We start from the raw sequence: 16,545 nt of genomic DNA, 5'->3' as shown, positions 1-16,545 counted from the left end.
AGATATTTAACCTATTTTAAGCACATTTGTTTAAGCCATTTTCTATTTTGTGAGCGCAGTTGGACCGGATGTGACTACAGCGCTATTATTGTGAAGGCCGGAAGTTTGATCGGCTTGAGCAGAGGTGTCTCCTAATTGTTACTAAAAAGCTACTGTAACCTTCTGTATACATTTCTGAATTGAAGTTAGTGTCGGGTTTTATTTATCACATCGATTTAGGTGCTTTATCTAATTACATTACATTACTATATATATATATATATGTATCCATCCATTTTCTACCGCTTATTCCCTTCGGGGTCGCGGGGGGGGCGCTGGAGCCTATCTCAGCTACAATCGGACGGAAGGCGGGGTACACCCTGGACAAGTCGCCACCTCATCGCAGGGCCAACACAGATAGACAGACAACATTCACACTCACATTCACACACTAGGGCCAATCTAGTGTTGCCAATCAACCTATCCCCAGGTGCATGTCTTTGGAGGTGGGAGGAAGCCGGAGTACCCGGAGGGAACCCACGCAGTCACGGGGAGAACATGCAGACTCCACACAGAAAGATCCCGACCCCGGGATTGAACCCAAGACTACTCAGGACCTTCGTCTTGTGAGGCAGATGCACTAACCCCTCTTTCACCGTGCTGCCCCCATATATATATATATATATATATATATATATATCAGTGACGTGCGGTGAGGTTGATGGCTGGTGAGGCACTGACTTCATCACAGTCAGATTTACAAACATATGAACCCTAAAGAGTATCTTATTCACCATTTGATTGGCAGCAGTTAACGGGTTATGTTTAAAAGCTCATACCAGCATTCTTCCCTGCTTGGCACTCAGCATCAAGGCTTGGAATTGGGGGTTAAATCACCAAAAATGATTCCCAGGCGCGGTGCCGCTGCTGCCCACTGCTCCCCTCACCTCCCAGGGGGTGATCAAGGGGATGGGTCAAATGCAGAGGACAAATTTCATTACACCTAGTGTGTGTGTGACAATCATTGGTACTTTAACTTAACTTTAACTTTACACATACAAACTGTAGCACACAAAAAAGCACATTTAATTAAAAAAAACAACGTTTTATGGTCTTACCTTTACCGTACTTAGAAATTAAGTCCATGTGCCGCAACTAAAGCCCTCACTTAAACTTTCCACGTGCAAGATTGAATCTATTTAAAAAAGTGTAACCGAGGGTTTATAAATGTCGCCTATACTGTATGAAACTACAAAATAACAAACACGGAGGCTCCAGTTTACACGAGGACCACTTTATTTACCTTCTTTCAAAAACCTCCGCAACGTGACATCACTTCCGCTCTTAGCGCCTTCAAAATAAGAGCTCAAGGCATATACTGTATAACAGCGCATAACAGGAACTTAACATCACAAAGAAGAAATCCCATGAAAATAGGTTACAAAAGTTAATTAATAAGAAGCCAAAAAGTGCAAAAACTATAATGTTTGTGTTGGAGGAGTTGTGAATTAGGTACACCTGCAGTCTGCAGGTGTATCTAATGTTGTGGCCCTGCAGTCATTCACAACTCCTCCAACACCAACATTATTGTTTTTGCACTTTTTGGCTTCTTATGAAATCATTTTTTTAAATAGATTCAATCTTGCACGTGGAAAGTTTAAGTGTGGGCTTTAGTTGATATAACAATTCTACGGCGGGGTTGCAGGAGGCGAGCCTCACACAGTGCGTCTTTTGCAGCCGTTTTATGATCGCTCAGCACAAGAAATACGTTACACACATACAGTTGTTGACAAAATACACTGTACATTATACACCTCAGCTAACTAAACTATGGAAATGTATAATATAGTTCATATAGCAATACAGTCTCACTGCACAGCAGGCCAGCAGTTAGCCGAGTCATTGCGCAATCCATGTTGAGGCACTGAGTGACGTGCCTCAACTGGCTGCTGTTCACCGCACCGTCTCTTCTCAGTATTTGAACGGCAAATGTGAAAATTCAGCGATTTTGAATAGAAATAATCTAAGACTGGTGAAGTTAAATGGAAAATAACTTTATAGTATAATCACTGGATACATATAACAATTTAATTATTTTTTTTTCTTTTTACATTTTTTTTCTTTCCATGACTGCACGTCACTGATATATATATATATATATATATATATATATATATATATATATATATATATATATATATATATATATATATATATATATATATAGGCCAAAAGTTTGGACACACCTTCTCATTTCAATGCGTTTTCTTTATTTTTCTGACTATTTCCATTGTAGATTGTAACTGAAGGCATCAACACTGTGACACCTGTGAAGTGAAAACCATTTCAGGTGACTGCCTCTTGCAGCTCATCAAGAGAATGCCAAGAGTGTGCAAAACAGTATTCAGAGCAAAGGGTGGCTATTTTGAAGAAACTGGAATATAAAACATGTTTTCAGTTATTTCACCTTTTTTTTTGTTAAGTACATAACTCCACATGTGTTCATTCATAGTTTTGATGCTTTCAGTGACAATCTACAATGTAAATAGTGATGAAAATAAAGAAAACGCATTGAATGAGATGGTGTGTCCAAACTTTTGGCCTGTACTGTATATACTGTATATACACACACACACACACACACACATATATATATATATATATATATATATATATATATATATATATATATATATATATATATATATATATATATATATATATATATTTATATTTTTTATTTTTATTTTTTTTAGGGATTTTATTTTTGCACTTCCTGTAGAAGGCAGAAGTGTATTTTGAAAGGATACCGGAAAAGGCGCATTTGATGACGAACGGAGATGAAGAAAATATCCGGCGAAGATATGTAACCCAGTTCTAAGTGACAACTAATTATACGTCTAGAAATGTTTTGTTCATCTTTGGGGCTAAATTTGTGAGTAATAGATGTGTAAACTGTAAATATTATTTTTACATTAATATTTAAATGTTAAATATATTTGCACTTCCTGTAGAAGACAGAAGTGTATTTTGAAAGGATACCGGAAAAGGCGCATTTGATGAAGAACGGAGATGAAGAAAATATCCGGCGAAGATATGTAACCCAGTTCTAAGTGACAACTAATTATACGTCTAGATCTGTTTTGTTCGTCTTTGGGGCGAAATTTGTGAGTAATAGATGTGTAAACTGTAAATATGATTTAGTTGTTGTTTTTTTTACATTGTGTCTCGACGTCTCTCATTTCAGTGTTTGTTGCAAGGAGGACTTTATAGCGATGCACACCGGAAACAAAACGTGGAGAAAACGGTTGGCTTGTGAAGCTGGTGAGACGTTTTGTTAAGCTTTCTACTCTTTTAAGTCCGTGATTTCGGTCAATATTCATTTGTAGGGTATTTTGTGTTTTTATGTTCTCAAAACCTGCCTAATAATATCGTTAACGAATATAATTCATGTTTCCGGCCATGTTGTTGCGAGGGGGGCATGTAAAAGCTACGCACACAGTTAAAACACCATCTCTTTTACGCCTATTTTCTCTCATTTAGGTCAGTTTTGATTTTTTTTTAGGCTTCTATTAACCTTTGATTGATTATTAATGAGATTTTTTAGTAATTTAAGCCGGGAAAATATTCGTCATTAACGGAGATTCCCTTTCCTTTTTTTATATAACGTAACCTGCTGCTGCTGCTGAATGAATGAATGAATGCACTTCTGTCATATATTGTATTATTATATATTAAACGCTCCGTAAAACTATTTCAACTTCAGGAATATCTTTTTATTTGTTGTCAGCCCTTCACGGTAAATTTTGAAATGTGAGTTTTTTGTAGGTAGTAAATAAATACACTGCAAAAAGTCAGTGTTCAAAAACAAGAAAACAAAAATGAGGGGTATTTTATTTGAACCAAGCAAAATTATCTGCCAATAGAACAAGAAAATTCGGCTTGTCAAGACTTTCCAAAACGAGTAAAATTAGCTAACCTAAATGAACCCAAAAAATATCTTAAAATAAGTATATTCTCACTAATAACAAGTGCACTTTTCTTGTAGGTAGTGTTGCGTTTGGACTAGTTCTTCCTCCCTTGGTCGCTCCCAAGCTCTTTACGACACTTAAAGCTGAGTAGAAGAACCACCAGAAACAGAATAGGTATTTTGTAATATATTTGCAAAGCTTTGTAAATATACTGAGACCTGTCCAGCATAGAACATTCAATCGCGCAGCTAAGATGGTCTCCCCCCCGAAATGGAAAACCCGCTATCCTATAAAGTCTCTCTCCCTCCCTCCCTCCCTCCCTCCCTCCCTCGCTGTCTTGTCTTTTCAGCCCAAAACACATGCCCATTGTCCTCCGCACCTGGACATAAGAATAGATAAGAAGAAGGAGTATCTCTCTTTCTTACATTCCACACTCAAGGTTAGCACACAGTATTTGCAGACAACCAAAAGACCACAATTGGAAGAAAAACACTAGCTGTTTTGTAATATGATTATGAAATTAAAGAAGTAACACTTAAATACGGATATATGTAAATATCTGCCTCCGACAATTGTAAATAAATACACTGCAAAAAGTCAGTGTTCAAAAACAAGAAAAAAAAATACAAAAATGAGGGTTTTTTTATTTGAACTAAGCAAAATTATCTGCCAATAGAACAAGAAAATTCGGCTTGTCAAGACTTTCCAAGACGAGTAAAATTAGCTAACCTAAATGAACCCAAAAAATATCTTAAAATAAGTATATTCTCACTAATAACAAGTGCACTTTTCTTGTAGGTAGTGTTGCGTTTGGACCAGTTCTTCCTCCCTTGGTCGCTCCCAAGCTCTTTACGACACTTAAAGCTGAGTAGAAGAACCACCAGAGACAGAATAGGTATTTTGTAATATGTTTGCAAAGCTTTGTAAATATACTGAGACCAGTCCAGCATAGAACATTCAATCGCGCAGCTAAGATGGTCTCCCCCCCCGAAATGGAAAACCCGCTATCCTATAAAGTCTCTCTCCCTCCCTCCCTCGCTGTCTTGTCTTTTCAGCCCAAAACACATGCCCATTGTCCTCCGCACCTGGACATAAGAATAGATAAGAAGAAGGAGTATCTCTCTTTCTTACATTCCACACTCAAGGTTAGCACACAGTATTTGCAAACAACCAAAAGACCACAATTGGAAGAAAAACACTAGCTGTTTTGTAATATGGTTATGAAATTAAAGAAGTAACACTTAAATACGGATATATGTAAATATCTGCCTCCGACAATTGTAAATAAATACACTGCAAAAAGTCAGTGTTCAAAAACAAGAAAAAAAAATACAAAAATGAGGGGTATTTTATTTGAACTAAGCAAAATTATCTGCCAATAGAACAAGAAAATTCGGCTTGTCAAGACTTTCCAAAACGAGTAAAATTAGCTAACCTAAATGAACCCGAAAAATATCTTAAAATAAGTATATTCTCACTAATAACAAGTGCACTTTTCTTGTAGGTAGTAAACAAATACACTCCAAAAAGTCAGTGTTCAAAAACAAGAAAAAAAAAATACAAAAATGAGGGGTATTTTATTTGAACTAAGCAAAATTATCTGCCAATAGAACAAGAAAATTCGGCTTGTCAAGACTTTCCAAAACGAGTAAAATTAGCTAACCTAAATGAACCCAAAAATATCTTAAAATAAGTATATTCTCACTAATAACAAGTGCACTTTTCTTGTAGGTAGTAAATAAATACACTGCAAAAAGTCAGTGTTCAAAAACAAGAAAAAAAATACAAAAATGAGTGGTATTTTATTTGAACTAAGCAAAATTATCTGCCAATAGAACAAGAAAATTCGGCTTGTCAAGACTTTCCAAAACGAGTAAAATTAGCGAACCTCAATTAACCTGAAAAATATCTTAAAATAAGTATATTCTCACTAATAACAAGTGCACTTTTCTTGTAGGTAGTAAATAAATACACTGCAAAAAGTCAGTGTTCAAAAACAAGAAAAAAAAATACAAAAATGAGGGGTATTTTATTTGAACTAAGCAAAATTATCTGCCAATAGAACAAGAAAATTCGGCTTGTCAAGACTTTCCAAAAACAGGAAAATTAGCTAACCTAAATGAACCCGAAAAATATCTTAAAATAAGTATATTCTCACTAATAACAAGTGCACTTTTCTTGTAGGTAGTAAACAAATACACTCCAAAAAGTCAGTGTTCAAAAACAAGAAAAAAAAATACAAAAATGAGGGGTATTTTATTTGAACTAAGCAAAATTATCTGCCAATAGAACAAGAAAATTCGGCTTGTCAAGACTTTCCAAAACGAGTAAAATTAGCTAACCTAAATTAACCCAAAAAATATCTTAAAATAAGTATATTCTCACTAATAACAAGTGCACTTTTCTTGTAGGTAGTAAATAAATACACTGCAAAAAGTCAGTGTTCAAAAACAAGAAAAAAAAACACAAAAATGAGGGGTATTTTATTTGAACTAAGCAAAATTATCTGCCAATAGAACAAGAAAATTCGGCTTGTCAAGACTTTCCAAAACGAGTAAAATTAGCTAACCTAAATGAACCCAAAAAATATCTTAAAATAAGTATATTGTCACTAATAACAAGTGCTGTTTTCTTGTAGGTAGTAAATAAATACACTGCAAAAAGTCAGTGTTCAAAAACAAGGGGAAAAAAATACAAAAATGAGAGGTATTTTATTTGAACTAAGCAAAATTATCTGCCAATAGAACAAGAAAATTCGGCTTGTCAAGACTTTCCAAAACGAGTAAAATTAGCTAACCTAAATGAACCCAAAAAATATCTTAAAATAAGTATATTCTCACTAATAACAAGTGCAGTTTTCTTGTAGGTAGTGTTGCGTTTGGACCAGTTCTTCCTCCCTTGGTCGCTCCCAAACTCTTTACGACACTTAAAGCTGAGTAGAAGAACCACCAGAGACAGAATAGGTATTTTGTAATATATTTGCAAAGCTTTGTAAATATACTGAGACCAGTCCAGCATAGAACATTCAATCGCGCAGCTAAGATGGTCTCCCCCCCGAAATGGAAAACCCGCTATCCTATAAAGTCTCTCTCCCTCCCTCCCTCGCTGTCTTGTCTTTTCAGCCCAAAACACATCCCATTGTCCTCCGCACCTGGACATAAGAATAGATAAGAAGAAGGAGTATCTCTCTTTATTACATTCCACACTCAAGGTTAGCACACAGTATTTGCAGACAACCAAAAGACCACAATTGGAAGAAAAACACTAGCTGTTTTGTAATATGATTATGAAATTAAAGAAGTAACACTTAAATACGGATATATGTAAATATCTGCCTCCGACAATTGTAAATAAATACACTGCAAAAAGTCAGTGTTCAAAAACAAGAAAAAAAAATACAAAAATGAGGGGTATTTTATTTGAACTAAGCAAAATTATCTGCCAATAGAACAAGAAAATTCGGCTTGTAAAGACTTTCCAAAAATAGGAAAATTAGCTAACCTAAATGAACCCGAAAAATATCTTAAAATAAGTATATTCTCACTAATAACAAGTGCACTTTTCTTGTAGGTAGTAAACAAATACACTCCAAAAAGTCAGTGTTCAAAAACAAGAAAAAAAAAATACAAAAATGAGGGGTATTTTATTTGAACTAAGCAAAATTATCTGCCAATAGAACAAGAAAATTCGGCTTGTCAAGACTTTCCAAAACGAGTAAAATTAGCTAACCTAAATTAACCCAAAAAATATCTTAAAATAAGTATATTCTCACTAATAACAAGTGCACTTTTCTTGTAGGTAGTAAATAAATACACTGCAAAAAGTCAGTGTTCAAAAACAAGGGAAAAAAATACAAAAATGAGGGTTATTTTATTTGAACTAAGCAAAATTATCTGCCAATAGAACAAGAAAATTCGGCTTGTCAAAACTTTCCAAAACGAGTAAAATTAGCTAACCTAAATGAACCCAAAAAATATCTTAAAATAAGTATATTCTCACTAATAACAAGTGCACTTTTCTTGGTAGGAAAAAAAAAAGACACCTTTTTGCTCAATATGTTGAAAAATATTCTAAATGCTAGTTCCATTATCTTGGCATAATGATATGCATACATCATGATTTTTTTTTCCATGCTTGAAGTAAGACATTATTACTTTAATAAAGTTGTTTTATACATGTTAGTGTTGATGACACAGCTTTGCACCAGTTAATATTCTAGTTTCAAGCATGTTTTACTCAATATAGGTCATCAAATCTCAGCAACAAGCTGTAATATCTTACTGAGATCATTTAGGACACTTAAAACAAGTAAAACACTCTAACATAAAATCTGCTTAGGGAGAATAATTATTTTATCAGACAGAAAATAAGCAAATATCACCCTTATTTGAGATATTTCATCCTACTTAGATTTCATATTTTGCAGTGTAGTTATGTTGTATTTGTGTGAATAGGGGACAGAAGATGCACGTTTATACTTCTTTCTGCTCCTTTTCATTCCTTATTTATTTTAATGTTTATTATTTATTTTATTCCACATTGAGTGAATGAAATAAAAATACATATGGAAATGGCAAAAAAACGTGAACAGCGTGTTTGTCAGTCCCCTACGTAACACTTTTTCATAGATTAAAAGTGCTCGGTACTATCCAAAGTCTTTTATGTACCTTTATATGTTCCGTAGCCTTTTAGTTTTAACACTATTAGAACAATAGAAAATATGTGTTCTTTAAAAAAAACCTGTGGTGAATATTAATGGTGTTTTATAAACGCTCTTTAATGTGGGGGCATTTTTATGGCCAATCTGAAACGTTTCGGAATCAGAAATACTTTATTAATGCCCGAAGGGGAAATTGAGATTTTCAGACAAACATTACAAGGAGACAGAAAAGGATCACTGACAGGTCTGCCAACTTCCCGCGCCCTTTACAGAAAAAGGTGGGAAACCGATGAACAGAAACAAATCTAATTGTCGATATAAATAGTCATATATTAAACATTTGACAGCACATAATGACAAAACTAAAAGTTGGCAATTCAAGTTGTGAATGTGCTTTAATTCTGAAGCTTTCATTCATTCATTTTTTTTCATTTATTTATTTATTTATTTCAGGCAATGACATAAAAAAGTACAAAGTTGACAGCACATAATAATATAAATGTATATAGTGCAAAAGGTAATGTATAGTATGTAATGCATGATTGTCCAGTTTTGCTTGAAAGGGAGTGGGAAGATAATTTATTTAATCCCACCCCCAGTTCTCCATTCAGTGATTATTCACATGAGTTTCACTCTTAAAGGGGAACATTATCACAATTTCAGAAGGGTTAAAACCATTAAAAATCAGTTCCCAGTCGCTTATTATATTTTTCGAAGTTTTTTTCTAAATTTTACCCATCACGCAATATCCCTAAAAAAGCTTCAAAGTGCCTGATTTTAACCACCCGTCCATTTTCCTGTGACGTCACATAGTGATGCCAACACAAACAAACATGGCGGAAAGAACAGCAAGCTATAGCGACATTAGCTCGGATTCAGACTCGGATTTCAGCGGCTTAAGCGATTCAACAGATTACGAATGTATTGAAACGGGTGGTTGTAGTGTGGAGGCGGGTAGCGAAAACGAAATTGAAGAAGAAACTGAAGCTATTGAGCCATATCGGTTTGAACCGTATGCAAGCGAAACCGACGAAAACGACACGACAGCCAGCGACACGGGAGAAAGCGAGGACGAATTCGGCGATCGCCTTCTAACCAACGATTGGTATGTGTTTGTTTGGCATTAAAGGAAACTAACAACTATGAACTAGGTTTACAGCATATGAAATACATTTGGCAACAACATGCACTTTGAGAGTGCAGACAGCCCAATTTTCATCAATTAATATATTCTGTAGACATACCCTCATCAGCGCTCTTTTCCTGAAAGCTGATCTGTCCAGTTTTGGAGTTGATGTCAGCAGGCCAGGGAAGCTAGGGTCCATATTCTTCTCTTGATCATCTTCGGTGGCATAAGGGACGGTGTGAGCCAAGACATCCAGGGGGTTTAGCTCGCTCGTCTGCGGGAACAAACTGCCGCCATTGCTTGCCGTGCTACCGAGGTCCTTTGTCCCTGAATTGCTCACACACTCCGGCAGATTCAATGGGGGTCTGGCGGCAGATTTCTTTGACTTTATGGTTGGAAATGCATCTGCTTTGAGTGTCGCAGGATATCCACACATTCTTGCCATCTCTGTCGTAGCATAGCTTTCGTCGGTAAAGTGTGCGGAACAAACGTCCAATTTCTTGCCCCTTTCGCATCTTTGGGCCACTGGTGCAACTTGAATCCGTCCCTGTTCGTGTTGTTACACCCTCCGACAACACACCGACGAGGCATGATGTCTCCAAGGTACGGAAAAAAACGGAAAATAACAGAGCTGATTTGACTCGGTGTTTGTAATGTGTTTGAGAAAATGGCGTATTGCTTCCTGATGTGACGTCACGTTGTGACGTCATCGCTCCGAGAGCGAATATTAGAAAGGCGTTTAATTCGCCAAAATTCACCCATTTAGAGTTCGGAAATCGGTTAAAAAAATATATGGTCTTTTTTCTGCAACATCAAGGTATATATTGACGCTTACATAGGTCTGGTGATAATGTTCCCCTTTAATGTCTTTTGATGTTTCCCCTCTTTACACACGTTTATGTGTGCTATGGCTATGCATACCTGCCAACTACTCCGGTTTTCCCGTAATTAGTACGGTTTTCATCAACCTATTACGGGTTACGGTTGCAGTGATAAAAAATACGGGTTTTCATTAATTAAAAAAAAAAAAAATTTTTAAATGCGCGAGGCTATTTTCCAAACGAGCGAACGATCATGGAATCAGCCGGAGAAAAATCGCAAACGAGTCTTAAACCGAAAAGAAAACTTGCAGTCATTCCGTGAAGAATATTCAAAAGCCTATCCGGGAATAATTATCCGTTCCAAAAAGGGTGAAAACTACGCGAATTGCACCTTGTGCAGACAAGATTTTTCGATCGGACACGGAGGAATTAGCGATGTAAAAGACCACGTTGGGACAAAAGAACACAAGTCTAATGCCGTTGCTAGCGATACAAGTGGAAAACTTTCAAAGTTTTTCGGATTTTAGCCACAAAAAGGTAATGACACCAATGTTATCTATTGGAATTGTTTAGTACTGTTATACTGTTAAAAGTGTTTATACTATTTATGCTTTCAAGTCCAAGTTGAAGAAATCTTGTTAAATGTTGACAGCATAACTACCAAAATACAGAAGTATGTCCTTAATATTTTTGCAGTGCTATTTCTGTTGAAAAGTTCAAATGATTACATTAGAGATGTGATGTGCCACTTTTCAAGTGTCTGATGGCTTCAATTAATTTTCATTAATTTTTCATATTTTGAATTCTTTTGAAAGGCTTACAAAAAAACTACATTTGAATTGTAATTCCATGCTATTGACAGGACTATCAATTTTAATGAAGTTAGCTTACCATGTTTACAGTATGATACTTGAGATAGAAATGTGAATTTTAGGCACAGAATATTTTTTACAATTGAACAAGGCAGTAGATTATACAAGCTTGGACAGAAAGTTAATAATGACACCAATTTTTTTTTTTATGGAATTGTTTAGTACTGTTTTACCATTTGTTTACTGTAAAAAGTGTTTATACTGTTTATACTTTCAATGAACAAATTGAAGTCTTGTGAAAGGTTGACAGGATAACTGGCATTAACTGTCAAAATAATTTCAAACTATTGAAGTTAGCTTACAGAATAAACATGTCAATCAACCCCTATGATTTTTGCTGTAATATTTTTGTTTTGAAAAGTCACTGTGACTGATAGAAAAGTGATGGTTTTAGCAACATTTTAACCTGTCTGAATGCTAATAATCATTTTGCGTCGGGGGGCGAAGCCCTGAACCCCCCACCAGGACTTTGTCCTGGACCTACCGGGGCCTGCGGCCCTTGGACCCTGGCTACTAGGTTTTTCTGATTTCAAAAGTTGGCAGGTATGTGAATATACCAACGTTTCGCCCAGGATGTTTCAGACACTGGGAACAACAACAAAAAAAGTAATGGAAATAGAAATGGAAATAACTGGAATAGTAATGAATAATATTTTACCTTCAATATAATGACATTTGTTAGACTGTTGAATACAGGTTGTTTGTGTCCTGCAGACCTCTAGCAGGCAATGGTTGGTCATCAAGAAGAACATCTTTCTCAGTCGCATGGGGAGAGCTCCACTTTGGGGCAGGAGGATCCACAGCCCCCTCAGCTTAAGAAGGAAGAGGAGGAACTTGTGGTCACTCAGGGGAGAGAGCCTCTTCCAGGACTGGAAGAAACTGTTCTGACTGTTGTCTCTGTGAAGACGGAAGACGACGAGGGCGAACCACAAGCCGACAACCTCTCAGCTCCACTGTCATGTAGTGATGACGTGTCGTCACATTCTGCTGAAGAGGAAGACTGGGACCATCCCCAAGAACATTTGAGCAACTATACAGACTGTGAAGGTGATCTTAGGACTCAAACGGACAACAAGCACTCTGAATGTCCTGAAAAGAAAACAGGTAAAGAATGTTTGCTCTGTTCAGTTTGTGGCGAAAGCTTTTCCCATGAGGACAAGTTCACCAAACACACGAGAACACACAGAGAAAAACGCTTCCGTTGTTCCGATTGTGGTTTAGGGTTCTTTCGAAAGTCCCATATGGTTTCACACATGAGAACACACACGGGAGAAAAGCCTTTTAGTTGCTCAGTTTGTGGCGAAAGTTTCACTCGGAAGGTATCGTTGAATACACACATGAGGTTACACACTGGAGAAAAACCTTTTAGTTGTTCGGTTTGCGGCGAAAAATTCCCGCGAAAGGTATCGTTGATGTCACACATGAGAGCACACGTTGGAGAAAAACCTTTCAGTTGCTTGGTTTGCTGTGAAAAATTCACTCGAAACGAATCGTTGATATCGCACATGAGAACGCACACGGGGGAAAAACCTTTCAGCTGCTCGGTTTGCAGGCACACATTTGCACAGAGGTCCACTTTGAACTCGCACATTAGAACACACACGGGAGAAAAGCCTTTTAGTTGTTCCATTTGCGATAAAAGATTCTCTCAAAAGACCAACATGCTATCGCACATGAGAACGCACACGAGGGAAAAATGCTTCAGTTGCTCGATATGTGGTAAAAGTTTTGTGAGAGAGGTAACTTTGATTGCGCACGAGACGGCGCACACAGGAGAAAAAGTATTCGATTGTTCAGTTTGTGGCAAAATCTATTCGTATAAGAAAACACTGACAGCGCACATGCGGACACACAACAGCGAGTAAATATTTTACCGTCCTGTTTGCGCTGAACGATTGTCAAATCCTAAAAGTGCAAGCGATGATCGATGATGTGTATTCTCTAACATGAGGAGGAGCCTGTGCACATGAAGTCGTGCTTTTGTGGTGTAATAAAGAATGTGTCCCATCAGCAAATGTTAACAATAGAATTAAATCATTCATACACGGTATCGAATCTTAATTAATTGTTCATACACTAAATTTAATCGTAATTGAATCATTTATACACAATATCGAATTGCATCAAATCAGTCTGTTTTATCAATTAATCGTTTTTGAATCCCATGTATTGCGATGCGAATCAAATCGTCCTTCACAAAGAGATTTACCGGTAGATCCGTAATGGTGCCCTGTAGAGCAGTGGTCCCCAACCTTTTTGTAACTGCGGACCGGTCAACGCTTGAAAATTTGTCCCGCGGACCGGTGTGTGTGTGTAGGGGGGGGTTGTGTCATAAAAAAATACAATCATGTGTGCTTACAGACTGTATCCCTCCAGACTGTATTGATATATATTGATATGTAATGTAGGAACCAGAATATTAATAACAGAAAGAAACAACCCTTTTGTGTGAATGAGTGTAAATGGGGCAGGGAGTTTTTTGGGTTGGTGCACTAATTTTGTGTTTTTTATGTTGATTTAATTTTTAGAAAAAAGAAAAGGTTTTTAATTTTGTTTTTATTTCTTGTGCGGCCCGGTACCAATCGGTCTGATACCGGGACCACTGCTGTAGAGGACATCTTAAAGTTGATTTTTAAATCCTGGATGTACAGGTAAAAGCCAGTAAATTAGAATATTTTGAAAAACTTGATTTATTTCAGTAATTGCATTCAAAAGGTGTAACTTGTACATTATATTTATTCATTGCACACAGACTGATGCATTCAAATGTTTATTTCATTTAATGTTGATGATTTGAAGTGGCAACAAATGAAAATCCAATATTCCGTGTGTCACAAAATTAGAATATTACTTAAGGCTAATACAAAAAAGGGATTTTTAGAAATGTTGGCCAACTGAAAAGTATGAAAATGAAAAATATGAGCATGTACAATACTCAATACTTGGTTGGAGCTCCTTTTGCCTCAATTACTGCGTTAATGCGGCGTGGCATGGAGTCGATGAGTTTCTGGCACTGCTCAGGTGTTATGAGAGCCCAGGTTGCTCTGATAGTGGCCTTCAACTCTTCTGCGTTTTTGGGTCTGGCATTCTGCATCTTCCTTTTCACAATACCCCACAGATTTTCTATGGGGCTAAGGTCAGGGGAGTTGGCGGGCCAATTTAGAACAGAAATACCATGGTCCGTAAACCAGGCACGGGTAGATTTTGCGCTGTGTGCAGGCGCCAAGTCCTGTTGGAACTTGAAATCTCCATCTCCATAGAGCAGGTCAGCAGCAGGAAGCATGAAGTGCTCTAAAACTTGCTGGTAGACGGCTGCGTTGACCCTGGATCTCAGGAAACAGAGTGGACCGACACCAGCAGATGACATGGCACCCCAAACCATCACTGATGGTGGAAACTTTACACTAGACTTCAGGCAACGTGGATCCTGTGCCTCTCCTGTCTTCCTCCAGACTCTGGGACCTCGATTTCCAAAGGAAATGCAAAATTTGCATGGTTGGGTGATGGTTTGGGGTGCCATGTCATCTGCTGGTGTCGGTCCACTCTGTTTCCTGAGATCCAGGGTCAACGCAGCCGTCTACCAGCAAGTTTTAGAGCACTTCATGCTTCCTGCTGCTGACCTGCTCTATGGAGATGGAGATTTCAAGTTCCAACAGGACTTGGCGCCTGCACACAGCGCAAAATCTACCCGTGCCTGGTTTACGGACCATGGTATTTCTGTTCTAAATTGGCCCGCCAACTCTCCTGACCTTAGCCCCATAGAAAATCTGTGGGGTATTGTGAAAAGGAAGATGCAGAATGCCAGACCCAAAAACGCAGAAGAGTTGAAGGCCACTATCAGAGCAACCTGGGCTCTCATAACACCTGAGCAGTGCCAGAAACTCATCAACTCCATGCCACGCCGCATTAACGCAGTAATTGAGGCAAAAGGAGCTCCAACCAAGTATTGAGTATTGTACATGCTCATATTTTTCATTTTCATACTTTTCAGTTGGCCAACATTTCTAAAAATCCCTTTTTTGTATTAGCCTTAAGTAATATTCAAATTTTGTGACACACGGAATTTTGGATTTTCATTTGTTGCCACTTCAAATCATCAAAATTAAATGAAATAAACATTTGAATGCATCAGTCTGTGTGCAATGAATAAATATAATGTACAAGTTACACCTTTTGAATGCAATTACTGAAATAAATCAAGTTTTTCAAAATATTCTAATTTACTGGCTTTTACCTGTATATCAGCAGAGGTGGGACCAAGTCATTGCTTTGCAAGTCACAAGTAAGTCTCAAGTCTTTGCCCTCAAGTCTCGAGTCAAGTCCCAAGTCAAGACAGGCAAGTCCGAGTCAAGTCCAAAGTCAAGACTGGAAAGTCTCAAGTCAACCCTGATTATGATGCATTCTCATTTTAGGCAAAGTATAAGACAATACTTTCTTAACAGTATAATTGTAACCAGGAATCAGTCTTCAAGTAACAATATTCAAATACTAACATTGTTGGGTAAAACAGAATTTGGTTTTATTCTGAATCCAGTGAAACAGATTGGTGGTTTTATCTGATATAAAGACTTCCAGGTGTTTATATATGTTTAAGTATTTGGCAGACGCTTTTATCCAAAGCGACTTACATAAAAAAATACATACAAAACAATCACTGCAAACATGATCATTTAAGGGAAGAATGTAATACAAAATATCAAAAAACGTGTCAAGACAGAATAAACTCTCTGCTGCTGCAGCAACAGAGATACAGTCTATAGGTCCCTAAGATATATAGATATCTAATGTATTCATACATTGTTTACGTAGGATACACGCATATGTATATATAGCTTAATCATATTGTTTCTTCAATTTAAAAATAGCTGACCTTTTTTTCCCCCTTCTCTGGGATTATATTCCCAGTTTTGATCTCGGACGTCTGGTCACTTATAGCGTATAAGAATATTCTATTACTGTTAAGCAAACTATGAATAATAAAACACGCCAAAACATGTGTCTGTTAGAGCTCCAACCAAGTATTGAGTATTGTACATGCTCATATTTTTCATTTTCATACTTTTCAGTTGGCCAACATTTCTAAAAATCCCTTTTTTGTATTAGCCTTAAGTAATAT

General features: G+C 37.0%; 1 protein-coding gene across 2 annotated transcripts; it reads left to right on the top strand.

Moving 5' to 3' along the window:
- The first annotated feature begins 3,056 nt into the window (after nt 1-3,056).
- LOC133575319 (uncharacterized) lies at nt 3,057-13,720 on the top strand. 2 transcript variants are annotated; one of them, XM_061927972.2, is made up of 3 exons: nt 3,057-3,146; nt 3,227-3,303; nt 12,144-13,720. In XM_061927972.2, the coding sequence occupies exon 3, from the start codon at nt 12,158-12,160 to the stop codon at nt 13,292-13,294; it is 1,137 nt and encodes a 378-aa protein (XP_061783956.1). In that variant the 5' UTR covers nt 3,057-3,146; nt 3,227-3,303; nt 12,144-12,157; the 3' UTR covers nt 13,295-13,720. The 2 variants fall into 2 exon arrangements, with proteins under 2 accessions (XP_061783956.1, XP_061783963.1); XM_061927979.2 differs by having other exon boundaries at nt 12,126-13,720.
- Nucleotides 13,721-16,545: the final 2,825 nt, after the last annotated feature.

Source organism: Nerophis lumbriciformis, linkage group LG03 (genome assembly GCF_033978685.3).
Source record: "Nerophis lumbriciformis linkage group LG03, RoL_Nlum_v2.1, whole genome shotgun sequence".
Taxonomy (NCBI): domain Eukaryota; kingdom Metazoa; phylum Chordata; class Actinopteri; order Syngnathiformes; family Syngnathidae; genus Nerophis; species Nerophis lumbriciformis.
The sequence above is the reverse complement of the archived record's forward strand: the minus strand, read 5'-3'. Positions and strand labels throughout refer to the sequence as shown.

What these genes read in the sequence shown, in the direction of transcription:
- LOC133575319 (XM_061927972.2), top strand. Translation starts at nt 12,158, where the DNA reads ATGGTTGGTCATCAAGAAGAACATCTTTCTCAGTCGCATGGGGAGAGC.